General features: G+C 35.4%; 1 protein-coding gene across 1 annotated transcript in view; it reads right to left on the bottom strand.

Moving 5' to 3' along the window:
- Positions 1-14623, bottom strand: part of KIF13B (kinesin family member 13B) — a 199302-nt gene that overhangs the window by 169798 nt on the left and 14881 nt on the right. Inside the window, exon 2 of the mRNA XM_077868673.1 lies at positions 12662-12755. Coding sequence (XP_077724799.1) covers positions 12662-12755 — 94 coding nt within the window. The remainder of the gene's footprint in view (positions 1-12661; positions 12756-14623) is intronic.

The raw sequence follows: 14623 nt of genomic DNA, 5'->3' as shown, positions 1-14623 counted from the left end.
AAATCCTCTTCCTGCTGTTTACCAGAAAACTCTATCAAGGGCAAGAGAACAATCAGAAGGGCTTAGAACCAGGTAATCCCTGACCCCTTAACCCAAGAGAGGGTTAGATTTCTTGGCATTCTTAACTTGGAACTCTGAATCAAAGAATTATTTGCTTAAAATGTCTTAAAAAGTACCATACACTTCAGAAATACCATGGGTTATTAAATAGGCTCTTGCAGGGACCTAGATTTATCAATTTACACAACATGCTTAATGTTCTAAAAGTTTGGTGAGAACCTCAGACAATTTTAATTTACCTGGGCTAACATATTATCCTTTAGGATCAGAGACTCTCAAACTTTTTGGTATCAGGACTCCTTTATACTCTTAAATATTACTGAGGATCCTAAAGAGTGTTTTTTTATATGAATCATAGCCCATGGAAAAATTTTTGAATGACAAATTAAAGCTGAGAAACTTCTAAAATATTTTATTAATTCATTTAAAAATAGATTACATGTTAATTAATATTTTTAAGAAAAATACTTTTCTTCAAAACAAAAATATATATATGCAAATATATATTTAGTAAATAGTATTATTTCATATTTTTACAAGTTAATGTAATGTATTAAGTTGAACATTTAATAATTTATAAAGTCCTGTCAACAATTATGGAATTCACATGGCAAAACTTAATAAGCTAAAGAAAAATTGAGAACATAACATATTCAGAATACAGAAACTGATGGTCTCCAAAAGTAATGTGAGCCCCAAAACCCTGGGCCAAGGTCAGGAAAGAACGTGTTTTATGACTGAAGCCAATAAGAATCTCCACCAAGAGTTGTAATGGAAAGGTCCACAGGAGCCAGATAAAAAACATAAGTGAGGGGGTTGACCAGCTTGGGAACCTGAGAGCTTGTGACCTTGTCAAAGGAGGCAATAAGTCCAATGTCGCCAGATTTTCAGGCTGTCTTAAGAAAAACTGCAAATCTGAATTTCTATATGAAACTTTCTGATTATTTTAATACTGAAACTGCAAATCAAACAAAACACATCTATGGGTAAATGTAACCCATGGCACCCCAATTTGCAAAATCTATTTATTATAAACAGAATTATTTAATTTTTAGGAAATTCTTCCCAAAGGAGATTTATCCTACAGTACGATCCTAATATTAGATCACTAGGAGAGAGTAAACAAATATAATGAAACAGCATTGAAACAAAAGGTTGTTGTCAAAATGACAAAACTGAAACAAAAGCCATGGTGCAATGGAAGTAAATAAGTGACTATATCTAGTCAGCAAAGATGCTAGAAAACCACCCTCCATATGGTAGAGTGGATGGAGATGGCTCATCAGGCTCTACCATTGTCTTGAAGAATACTCTTCAAAAAATCTAACTCCTACACTTACAAAACACCCTTCCAACTACTAATTGGGGGTAGTATCAGAGCGGGGGACTTTCAAGAACAAGCACTAATACAACAGCTATACTCAATCAAGAGCCACTCACTGAGCACCTTCTGCTTGGAAAGCCCTGTAAGTGGCACAAAGAAAAGAAGTGGTCTCAGCTTTCAAACAGCCAGTCTAAACGGGGAGGAAAACTCAAAACACACAAGAAAAGGCTAAACAATACAAGCACTGGAAAATAGGGCAGGACAAACATAAAAGATGTCACCTAGACACTGACATTTCTTAACTACTAAAAATAATAAATGCTCTAAATTCAAAAGATTCTAGATTATAGGATGGAGAAGCAATCTTGAAGGAAAATCAGTCTGGTATCAGTGGGTTCCAGAAATCAGTTAAACTATGTTGTAATCTAAAGATAAGGCAATTATGGTACTTAACTAGGGTAATATCAGAGAGAGGAAAGGAATGTTGGGATAAAAATACTCACCAGAAAAATCAGCATGATTTGGCATCTGACTAAGGATAACACATCATCTGTAATAAACTCACCTACTCTATCTAGAGAACAAGTGACCCAATTTCTTCAACAACTGAGGGAGCAATAAATCAAAACCTATAAATAGTCCAATCACAATGTACAGACCATATTTACACGCTATTCAAAACAAAGTACAGGAAAAAAATTTGATCAAATAATTAGACAGGTAAACACTGAAAATTTGATGCTATTACGTATCTATTGTGCTATTACATCACTAATGGTGTTGAGGTTACGTTAAAAATAATAAAAGATGGGATGACTAGGTTGTTCATTCAGTTAAGCAACTGCCTTCAGCTCAGGTCATGATCTCGGGGTCCTGGGATCGAGCCCCATGTCCGGCTCCCTGCTCAGTGGAGAGTCTGCTTCTCCCTTGCTTCCCCTTTTCTCCTCCTCTGCTCATGCTCTCTCTTTCTCAAATAAATAAAAATGTTTCATAAATAAATAGATACAAATAATAAAAGACATTAAAATATTTGTGGTTAAAATGGGATTTACTTCAAAATAACATAGGAAAGAAGAAAGAGTTGAAGATTGGTTAGGACTTTATTAGCCATGGATGAATGGTTTTAGAGGCTGAGTGACAGGCACATAGGGGTTCACTAGACTATCCTGTCTTCTTTGGTGTATCTTTTAAAATCTCCATAACAAAAAGTTTTTAAAAATTAAATGGCAAATACAACTTTTACCTACCCAATGATCTTTTGTAAATTCTACTTCTGTTTTCCTAAAAGTAGAACAAAAGGATTACTGACTTGTTTCATATATGAGTCAAAACCGGAAGACAAAAACTCATTATTGCTCTTAATTGTGATCTATTTTATAGAGGTTTTTATTTCATTATAAACACATATAAATGAGATTTGATTAAAGGAAAGCAAAAGTAAAATTCACCATCATACAAGAGACTTCTTTAACAAACTTATGAAGAAGGGCTCTAGAACCATAAACTACTAATTTTCAAAAAAAATCATTTTTCATGTTAGCTAAATATCACTCTCATAAAAAAATGCATAATGCTCAAAATTAAACAAAAGAATCACTTCAAATCTGACTCTGCAAAACTCTAACCTTACAAAGTCCACAAGAGACAAATTCAACTTCTCTACTCTTCAGTTTTCTGTTTTGCTTTGTTTTTTGTTCTACTAGTATGTTTATAGACATTCTGTGCTAAAAATGATTTGACTACAATTTAATGGAACTAAGGATTAATAAAGATTATCCTAACTCTCAGCCTGATACTTGGCAAAGAGCTGATGTTCAACTGTTGAAGAGATCATAAAGATTCTTAGGGTACTATGATAAGCAATTTTTGGGGTTATATTGGTTTCTCATGTGACACTTCCTCATGGAGTACTGCTACCTCCATCTTTAAAAAATAAGTCTAGATTCTTATATCTAGTTTATATTAGCAACAATTCCTACACTATACACTAGAGACTGAGACAAAGAATGCTTAAAAAAAAAAAGCACTGCCAAACAAAGAACAAAGACAATTTTAAAAACCTCAATAATGGAACTTGACGGTTTTATCTAAACTTTATTTGTAATTAGTTATCTAATATACCATATATTATCTCATAATTTTATGCTTTTCTGAGTAATTTCAAAACATTTAATTCCTATGAACCATAACTTTTTTAAAAAAAAAGATTTTATTTATTTATCTGAGAGAGAGAAGAGAGAGAGGGAGAGTGTGAGCAGGAGGAGAAGGGGAGCAGACTCCCTGCTAAGCAGGAAGCCAGATATGGGGGTCTATCTCAGGCCCCTGGGATCATGATAAGAGCCAAAGGTAGACACTTAACTGACTGAGCCACCTAGGCGCCCCTCCTATTAACCACAACTTAATCTAGTAACTAATCATGCACATACAAGTAAATACAAGTAGTATTTCAGGCTCAGTGATAGATATTCTCTGTTCTTATTTTTTTTAAAGTTTATTTCTTATTGCTGTTCCAAAAAAAGAATGAGATAATATTTATGTAGCCAAGGACAATGCTAAAATATCACCAATTCTACTATGATAGTCTAATTTTTGTTCAGACAGGTTTACTGTCAGTTCATCTTGGCAATCTACTAACCTTTGCTGGTAAACTTCAAAAAATCTACATTTGTTGTAATGTATTATTTATTACTATTAATTGTGAAAAGATATGAATACAATCTTTTAATATCTTTTTAGCTTTTAAGAGTCTCTCTGATCCATTTTCACAACTATATTCAAAAGTAGCACATGATTTGTACACTCAATGGTCATAGTATTTTTTTTAGAAAGGGAAAAAGTATCTAAAATTTGAGTACACCGAACAATGCTCTCCCCACTATACTCTGACATAATCAGGGTAGACAGGCACCCCAAGGAAGAGCCTCTTTATGAAATTAAAACATACCACATACTGTTCTCCAGAGGAGTAAATTCTATTTGGGCAGAATTATTAGCCTCACTCAAGTCATTTCACAGCAGAGAGAACAAACAGGTCTATTGTACATACCATAATTACATTTTGCATGACTTCCTTCAATTAAAATCTTTGCTTTAAATTAGTATCCATGTAGCAGTAGAGAAATTTTAAAAGTCATTATCTAATATGACCTAATGATGCCTTCCACTAACAAGGAATTACTCTGAAAATGGCTTCTGATATTTCAAAGCAATTATCAGCATTAAACCTCCCCGAGGCAGCATTACCCAGTACATTTGCAAGAGAAACGTATGTGCACGTGTCAGCCTCACTAGCTTCTGCATATATTTGAATATATATGCATATAGTAATTCTTCTACTAGGATCAGAGTACTACAAACCTCCAAAGAAGGACTGAGTGTGCTTTGTTCATGTTAAGCAATAATGACTTAACTAAACTAATGTCTAGTATAAAATCAGAAGGAATAAAGAGATTTTTAATGACCTTACTGGCCAGTACTGGTTGAGATCAACCAGCTCAGATATTATTCTCAATAGAGTAACAATTATCACTTTCACACATATTAATTAAACTTTAAACATAACCAAATGGGGAAAAAAGGAACTACCATAGCTTTACTATAAAACAGAAAAACTGCATATCTATGCCATTTATGGCTAATTCCATCCATGTTGAAGACTTTCCTACATGTATTAAAGAACAGGTCGTCTCACAAAATACCACAGAAATCAGTGTTCAGATTCATTAAGGTCTTGAAGTCTAACTCACAAATGTTTTCTACTTCAGAAAACTCTCATCTTAAAATCTTATAGTTGATGGGGCAGGGTAAAGAAGAATTGTAAGAGAAACTCCCAAGTTAATGATGTATTAACTCTTGTAGTGTTACACACAAACACACACACACACAGGCCAGAAAACACAGGGCTAAAGAGGAAAGCAGATTAACGGACCTAGGTACTGAACAATGCTATTTTTCCTGAGAATTTCCTTTCCTCTTAGGTTTCAGTTCTGGTGTTTAGAGCAGCACCTCTAACAGGCACAGTTCAATGATCCACAGTCTCCTCAAAGAGTTGGAAGTACACTAAAACAATTTCACTGCTACTCTTGCTTCCAAGTCCCTGCAAATAACAGATGAGGAGGGAAAAGCTTTTGTTTTGGTTTGTTTTTTTCAAAGGAATAAAGGAGGAATAGGGTATTCGATAAAAATGAACTTAAGATTTTTTCTTAGCTCCTATTAACTTGTTTTTTTTTTTTTTTTTTGCTTTTAAAAATCAGGCATTAGCCAGCTCTTTCTAACTGTGAGTCTTGCCTCATGCTATAAATCAATCAACCATCAATCAGGCACTATGTAAATAGTCAATCTTTGAGTCACATATCTGAACTTCTACTTAAAAAGTCATTTACATATACATAATAGTATGCAAATAATTTACAAATATATATATTGAAAATATAAAGAAATACAAGGGAAAGATTTTTTTTAAAAAGACAACTTCTGGAAGTGGTTAATGGTGGTAGAGAGGAAAGGATTAAAACTGAAGTTCACAAAAGGCTTAAATTGCATTGGTAAATAACCCAATCAGTTAACATAAAAGTGTTTAGGTTAAAACAAGTGTTTTTTTTAAAACAAAAAACAAAAAAACATAGAAGTGTTTTATTCTTGAAACCTCCGTGCATACTGTTACTTCTTCAAATTTGTTCAATTTTTAAAAACCTGTCAAGAAATATGGCTCAGTAGAAAAGTATACTAAGAATCTGGGATTCCAAATCAGCAGCCAAGGGCTGAATCTGGCCAAGACCTGTTTTGTTTGGACAGCACAATGTTTTGTTTTGCTTTTTAACTGTAATTTGAATGCCTTCGGGCAGGGTATGCACTCTCCAATTAGCTGGAGTCACCACCATTTTCCTTTCAGTAAATGAGAGTTCTTTAAAAGCTTAAGAAATTGTAATCCTCATTCCTACTGCTGGTGGGAATGTTAAATGGTGCAGCCACTTTGGGAAAGTATGGCAGCTCCTCAAAATGTTAAGGACCCAGCAATTCCACTTCAAGAGATCTACCTAAGAGAAATGAAAACATATGTCCACACAAAGACTAATATGCAAATGTTCACAGCGGCATTACTCATAATAGCCAAAAAGTGTAAAAAAATCTAAATATCCATCAACTGATGAATGGATAAACCAAACAATACAATGAAATATTATTCTACCATAAAAGGAATGAAGTACTGATAAGTGCTACTTGGATAAACCTCAAACATCATGCTAAGTTAAAAGGAGCCAATCACAGAAGACTGTATTATTTCATTTACATGAAATGTACAAAATTGGCAAAACTCTAATCTATAGAGACAGGAAGCAAAGTGATAGAATGATAAAATGTCATAAAATTGGATCATGCTGCTGGCTGCACAACTCAATATAATATAAAACCACAGAACTGTTCACTTTGAAGGAGTGAATTATATGGTATATTTATTACATTTCAATAAAGTAGTTTAAAAATAAATAAACCAAAGACATCCATCCAGTTTTTTTTTTTAAGATTTTATTTATTTAATCATGAGAGACACACAGAGAGAGAGAGAGAGAGAGAGAGAGAGAGGCAGAGGCACAGGCAGAGGGAGAAGCAGGCTCCATGCAGGGAGCCTGATGTGGGACCGGATTCCGGGTCTCCAGGATCACACCTTTGGCTGAAGGCAGCACTAAACTGCTGAGCCACTCAGGCTGCCCTCATCCAGTGTTTAGAGCTTATGAATTAATGCCTAAGTTTGATTATTAAATTGTCATGTGGTAAGACAACACAGTTCTTGGGGTAAGAACTATTTTCAGATAATACCAGTATTTGCCTTTTTCACTGTACTGTCCTAGTACTCATGATGCAAAAAAACAATGGCATGTAAAAGGGTTGGCACTTTTGGCCCAGTGACACCAAAGTACACTACTTACTGGTAGCATTCCATTCTTCATTGCCACACACCCAGAGCCAAAAAAATATATATATATTTTCTCACTTCAGGATGCTCCTGAATCAGGAGGAAAAATGAATTTTATTCAATCTCAACTCCTGAGTACACATCTTTTTTAAAATTACATGTGACAGGGGTACCTGGATGGCTCAGTTGGTTAAGCATTCAACTCTTGGTTTCAGCTCAGGCCATAGTTTCAGGGTCCTGAGGTTGAGCCTCATGATGGGCTTCTAGCTCTCAGCACAGAGTCTGCTTGGGATTCTCTCTCTCCCCCTGCTCACTCATTCCCTCTCACTCTCTCTCTCTAAAAATAAATAAAATCTTTCTAAAAAATAAATAAATAAAACCACATGTGACAAAATGGCAAGTAGCTATGAAGCACTTCTTCTGCATACCAAAATATGAAATGTGTGATTCTATGAGTCGTGGGCCAAACTAGTCACTTTTTTAATAGAACAGCATTTTTACCAAAAATAACTATCAATTCCTATGGGAAAATGTATTCGCATTTCGTAACTTTTATAACACAACTGTTTCATAAAGTGGATGCTGCACTCTCCATGGGAAATCACACCTTACTCCTTTTTAAAACATTATTATTACCAAAAAAAAAAAAAAAAAAAAAAACCACAAAACCCAAAACCCAATATTAGTATTTCAATTAACTTTGGCCAGAGTTAGCAAGAAAGGCCTGTTTGGTGGGTAGAGAACGGAGGGAATAAGGCAAAAGGCAGAAGATAAACCTTAGCCTAAGAAACAATTATGCCCTATCATGGTGACAGGCTAACTAACTAGCATTAACACTTATTATAGGATAAAAGCTTAATAAGTTTTAAGAGTTTAAGTTTTGTTTTAATTCAAACAAAATAAGGCTTAAAGATTTATTTAGTTATTTAAAAGGGGACTGTTCTAGGGGCACCTAGCTAGCTCAGTGGGACGAATGTGGGACTCTTGATCTCCAGGTTATGAGTTCAAGTTCCATGTTGGGGGTAGAGATTACTATATATATAAACTTAAAAAAATAAATGGGGACTGTTGTACACCTTGGTATTATTTGTAACTAGTTACAGAAGGGACTTAAAGTGATCTTAAATCCGAAGATTCAAACATTGAGAATTATGCTTGTAAAAATCTACTAAAAATAGATCATGAATTGGTCACTTATTAGCCCTAAAAGATGATTTAGAAACATGTCACTGATGAAGATTTGAAAAATCCCAAGGACCAATCTGGAAAACTAAATTGATTCAAGGCAAAAATAGTAATTCTAAAAAGGCATTTAATTGTACTAGTAGTCTAAGCAGTGTGGTGCTGCACTGAGAAAATACATAGGGCAAATCTCGGAGTGTGTATCTGGTGCTCCACATGTAAGGAGTGGAGTACCACATCTGGTGGATGCAAGTACATCAGTCTCTAGCATTTCAGTAGAGTGTTGTAAAACAGAAACAGTTTGTCCTTAATCTTTTCCATATTTGATAAAATGTCCCTTTGTTCTTACCCTATGCTAAACCAATGTTTTGAGCCAAAGTTTTGATCTGGTTTCCCAAGTTAGTTGATGTTTTATTCACTGTAAACATCAAATCAGGGATCATAGCTCTCTAACAGACGGCAGGTTATTCCCGAAGAATCCCATCAACTTGGGGCAAATTAAGTTTCTGACTTTGCAAAGCTGAAATCTTTCTAGAACTAGATAATTTTTTTAATTTTTTTTATTTTTGAGAGCATGAGTGGGGGAGGGGATTGGGAGGAAGGAGCAGAGGGAGAGGGAGAGAATCTTAAGCAGGTTCCACACTCAGTGTAATAGCCCAACCCTGAGACCACCACCAGAGCTGAAGAAATCAAGAGTTAGACACCCAACCCACTGAACCACTTAGGAGCCCCTAGAACTAGATAATTTCTTGATTAGCATGTATACTCTAGTCCTGAACTTAATACATTTTGGTTTAAAAAATTTTATTTCCTTGATGAAGTTCTAGCTCACCAAACAGATCATAAATGTAGCCCTTAATAACAGTAATATTTAAACATTTATATAAGGTTTATTTTATACCAGGCACTGTTATCTTACATATTTTAATTTGCTTTAATTGTCCTAACAACCTACAGGAAGGTACTATTATAATCTCCACTTTACAGATGAATAAAGTGAGGCAAAGGGTAATTAAGTAGCCTGCTCCACAGCACACATGCTAAGTGGTGAAGGTGATATTCAATCCAGGATTTCTGGCTTCAAAGTCAGCATTCTCAATCTCTTAGCCTGTGTTATCAGTTTTCTGAATTTTAAGCATCTTATTTTTCAGAACAGTTTTGAAATTCCACATATCGCACAGCAAGAAATGTTTCCCAAATCCCCATGATTAAGCTGTTAAAGTAGAAATGGTTTACCTATTCATTTAACCATGGCTTCTATTAGTTTTAATAACCACAAACAGCAAATCATGAAGCTGTCAGAAGTTAATACAAAGTTAATCAGAAAAATATACAAATCATTATAAAATGTATATATGTCCACTTTCAAAGTATACTAACTTGAGTTGTTAAGTATACATATAAAATTAGTCATGATTTTTAGATTAATAGAATTGGATACTACCCTAAAAGCAAGGATTTTATAGCTTTTAAAGAAAAAATACTAATTTGAGCTTTTCTCACTACTAATTTAAACTGACTCAAATCATTTACATGTTAACTTCAAATTCCTAACTCTCTAGTTATAAATATAGCTCCTATAAAACCATAACTTGTTTTATGGATTAGTCATTCTACAAACTAGAATGTAATTAACTTCATATCACGTAAAATAGCTTTTAATTTATGTTTCCTTCCAATTTTTTTTTCCTTCCAATTTTTCTTCACATTTAATGAAGTCAACGTGTACCACTGGGCTGCTACATTCCAAAATTTCTATTTTCTCCAAGATAGTATATTAAAAGAAAAAGTACTTCTCAAAAGGCAATCTTTTATTGTACTAACAAGGTTCTTGTTGGTGTTTTTTTTTTTAAGTTTATTTATATTCTTTAGTAATCTCTACACTAAACATGAGGCTTGAACTCACGACCTGGATATCAAGAGTCACATGCTCTTCCAAATGAGCCAGGCAACTGCTCTAGCAATGTTCTTGGTTTTTACCTGGGTGTTATAAGAATTATGTTCAACTTATGGAAATTCAACAAGCTATATATACTTCACTCTTTGTGTATTACATACATTGACTGAAAGCTGTTTTTTAAAAATCTGTGCTTAACTTTACTTCATCAAAGACCATTACATACCAACCTTACTGGAAGTTGTCACTTTTTAAAGTTTTTTTTTATCAAACAATCCTCTGTAGTGCTGTGTGATATTAAATTTGTATATGCAGCATATGGAAAAAAAGATACTCTATGGAACCAAGAAGAGCTATTAAATTCTTTCACAAGCCCCTGAGATTTAAAGATCTCAAAAGGAAAGAAAATATATTTTCTCAGCTTTTTATGTCATCATTTTATTCTCACAACAACTTTATCGGGTAGATACTATTATATACTTGGGGCAGACTGTGTTTTCCAAAGATAGCCACAGTAATACATGTCCCATCCCAAAGGCTTTTATGTGATATTGATGTTCCTCCAATAAAAGATGAGTCTGAACTCCTCTTCTGGAAATTGTTTAGAGCTTTATTTCAGCCATGAGTAAAAAAATGTGAAAAAGATACTGTGTGACTCCCAAGATCAGGACATAAAAAGCAATACTCCTTCCACCTGGCTGTCTTGCTCTCTCAGGACACATGTCCTTGGAACCTGCCACCAGATCGTGAGTAGGTGTTCTGTGTTCTGCCTACTGCCCCAGCTACATCTCCAGCCAATGGGCATCATAAACCACCAAATGTGGGTGACAGCCTTCTCCAATGATCCCAATCCCAACCTTTCAAGTCTTCCAGCTATGCCTCAGACAGCATGGGGCAAAGACAAACGATCCCTGTCATGCCCTGTCTGAATTCCTGACCCACAGAAACCATCAGATAATAAATGATTACTTGCCTTCGGCCACTAAGCTTTCAAAGATAGTAGGTCATGCAGCAATAGAAAACTAAAAGACTTTATAAATAAGGAACACAGGTAGGTAACCAAGCTACCAAGTGGCAAAGCCAAAATCTGAATCCAAGTCAGCCTACAGATAAAGCCTACCCTCTTTTTATGTAAAATACTGCCCTCAAGTTTGTTCAGAGGCACCCACAATTACAGAGCACTTTACAAAGCACTTTAACAATCATTAATTTCGTCTTCAGAAACCACTTCTATGCTATAAGGAAAGCAAATACCATACATGTATGGTATATCATGTATCATGTCTCAAAAAAGTTAAAAATAACTACTAGTTTAGAAGCTACTAGTTAAAAACAACATAGTTAAGTACGGGTTCAACTTAAGATTTTCTGACTTCAAGTCTAATGCCCTTTCAACTCAATTACTCAACCTGAAAGAACATTTATGGAGTGCCTTCTGTATTTCCATACACAACATTGTCTCTGAAGTTTAAGTTTAATCTACTTCATGCAAAGCACCATGGAAGGCACTAATTTGTGCCATTCACTTCCAGGGTCATTAGAAAAACATCTCTGAAATCAAGTTGATCTCTATGAGAAGCCAGTCTTCCTCCACTTGGCAACCATTCTCTACATGGCCAACAGACAACTTTTTCCGTATCCACCTCTTTAAATACAATATGAAAAAACTGTCAAAGATGACATCTTACCCACCAAAATACAGGCCAAATTCCCTTACTGTCTTTCAAGGTCTTCTGTAATCTGACCCTACCTTATTTGATTAAATTAACTTTCCGAGTTACAAGCAGCAATCCAAAACATATAATAATAATTCAGTCGGGTAGTACAAATGATAGCTTACAGGGATTCGGAGGAGAGGAATCACTGCAGGATGCAGGAAAGCCTGGGAGAAGAAGGAGTACTTGAAATGGGCTCTGACAGTAGCAAAATTTAAAGCAACCTAAGCTGAGGAACAACGTAAAGGCCTTCTGTTCTACCCCCACTTCTTCCCATTTACATCTTGCTGATCCTCTGGCTGCCACCATCTCCTTCAAGAAGGCTTCCTCAGTTACTTCACCTTCTGACTTAAAGCCCTCTTTTCTGAGCTTCTGGTACAATTGCTATCTACAACACTCATTCTAGCACTTGGTCATTCCATACTATACACCTCACTCTTAGACAGCTTTATGTCTTCACACTGTAATTAAGCATTTGCTATTTGCTAAGCTGAATTCAGCTCAGGAGCCATCATCGCACTCAGTCATTTAAAAAAATCCACCGAACAGAACATTGTGTCTTAACTTACCGGACATCTCCTTTGGAAAGATTAGTATTTACAGGACTAAGTATAACTTTGTTTTCATCTACATCCACCACACATTTGGTATGCAAGTCAATTTCTGCAGATAAAAAAGAGAGAGAGAGAGAGAAAAAAAAAAAGAGAGAAAATAGTCATTTTCAAAGTAATTTTATTCCAGAAAAATCATTTGACAAAAATCCAACACTCTTTCATGATAAAAACACTCAAACTAGGAATAGAAGAGAACTTCTCAACCTGATAAAGAACATCTACTAAAATCTGCAGCTAACATCATGCTTAGTGGTGAAAGACTAAATGGCTCACCCTCAAACATCAGGAATAAGACAAGGAAGTTCTATGGCAGTAACTTCTACTCAACACTGTTCTAGAAGTTCTGGTCAGGGCAGTTAGGCAAGATAAATAAAAGGGATCCAGATTGAAAAAAAGAAGTAAAATTATCTCTATTTGCAATGATGTCATCTTGTACATAGAAAATTCAAAGGAATCCATTTATTCTTTTTTAAAGATTTTATTTATTTAGTCATGAGACTACACAGAGAAGAGAGAGAGAGGGCGAGAGAGAGAGGCAGAGACACGGGCAGAGGGAGAAGCAGGCTCCATGCAGGGAGCCAGACGCGGGACAGGATCCCGGGTCTCCAGGATCACGCCTGGGCTGAAGGTGGGGCTAAACCGCTGAGCTGCCCTCAAAGGAATCCATTTAAAAACTATTAGAATAAACAAGTCTTGCAAAGTCATAGGATACATGATCAACATACGCAAATCAGTTGTGTTTCTATACACCAGCAATATAAAACCCAGAAGCAGAGTTAAGAAAACAATTTATAATAGCATCAAAAAGACTTAACTACTTAGGAATAAATTTAAAAGAAGTATAAAACTTGGGACACCTGGGTGGCTCAGCAGTTTAGCGCCCGCCCTCGGCCCAGGGCATGATCCTGGAGTCCTGGGTTTGAGTCCCACATCAGGCTCCCTGCATGGAGGCTGCTTCTCCCTCTGCCTGTGTCTCTGCCTCTGTGTGTGTGTGTGTCTCATGAATAAATAAATAAAATCTTAAAAAAAAAAGTACAAAACTTATACAATGAAAATTCCAAAACGTTGAAATTCAAGACTGAAATAAATGGGAAGTTATTTTACACTCATGAATTGAAAGACTTAATATTATTAAGATGGCAATACACCCCAAATTGGTCTACAAAATTCAAGGTAATCCCTATCAAAATCCCAGCTAGTTTTTTTTTAAGCCAAGCTAATCCTAAATCTATATAGAAATGTGTGAGACCCAGAATAGCCAAATATTCTTGAAAAAGGACAAAGTAGAAAGACTGCACTCACTAATGTCAAACTTAATTAAGAAGCTACAGTAATCAAGATGGTAGTGACTACTATAAGGGCAGAAGGACAGACATATAGATCAATGGAACAGACAGTACTGAAATATACTGTCATATTTGTGACCAGCGACTTTAACAAGACAATCCAGTGAGGAAACTACAGTCTTTTCAGAAAACAGTCGTGGGACAACTGGATATCCACATGCGAAAAGAATGAACACCATACACAAAAATTAATTCCAAAAGATCAGACATAAATGTGTAAAAGCTAAAACTAAAAAATTCTTAGAAGAAAACATAAGGGTAAACTCACATGATGTTGGGTTAGGTAAAGGTTTCTTAGACACTAAAAGCACAAGCAACAAAAGGAAAAGTAGATAACTTGGAGAGCATTAAAATGAAAAACTCTTGTACTTCAGGGCAGCCCAGGTGGCTCAGCAGTTTAGTGCCGCCTTCAGCCCAGGGTGTGATCCTGGAGACCCGGGATCAAGTCCCACATCAGGCTCCCAGCATGGAGCCTGCTTCTCCCTCTGCCCGTGTCTCTGCCTCTCTCTCCCTCTCCTCCCACCCCCATGAATAAATAAATTAAAAAAAAAACTTTTGTACTTCAAAGGAT

This window comes from Canis aureus, chromosome 24 (assembly GCF_053574225.1).
Source record: "Canis aureus isolate CA01 chromosome 24, VMU_Caureus_v.1.0, whole genome shotgun sequence".
Taxonomy (NCBI): domain Eukaryota; kingdom Metazoa; phylum Chordata; class Mammalia; order Carnivora; family Canidae; genus Canis; species Canis aureus.
The sequence above is the reverse complement of the archived record's forward strand: the minus strand, read 5'-3'. Positions and strand labels throughout refer to the sequence as shown.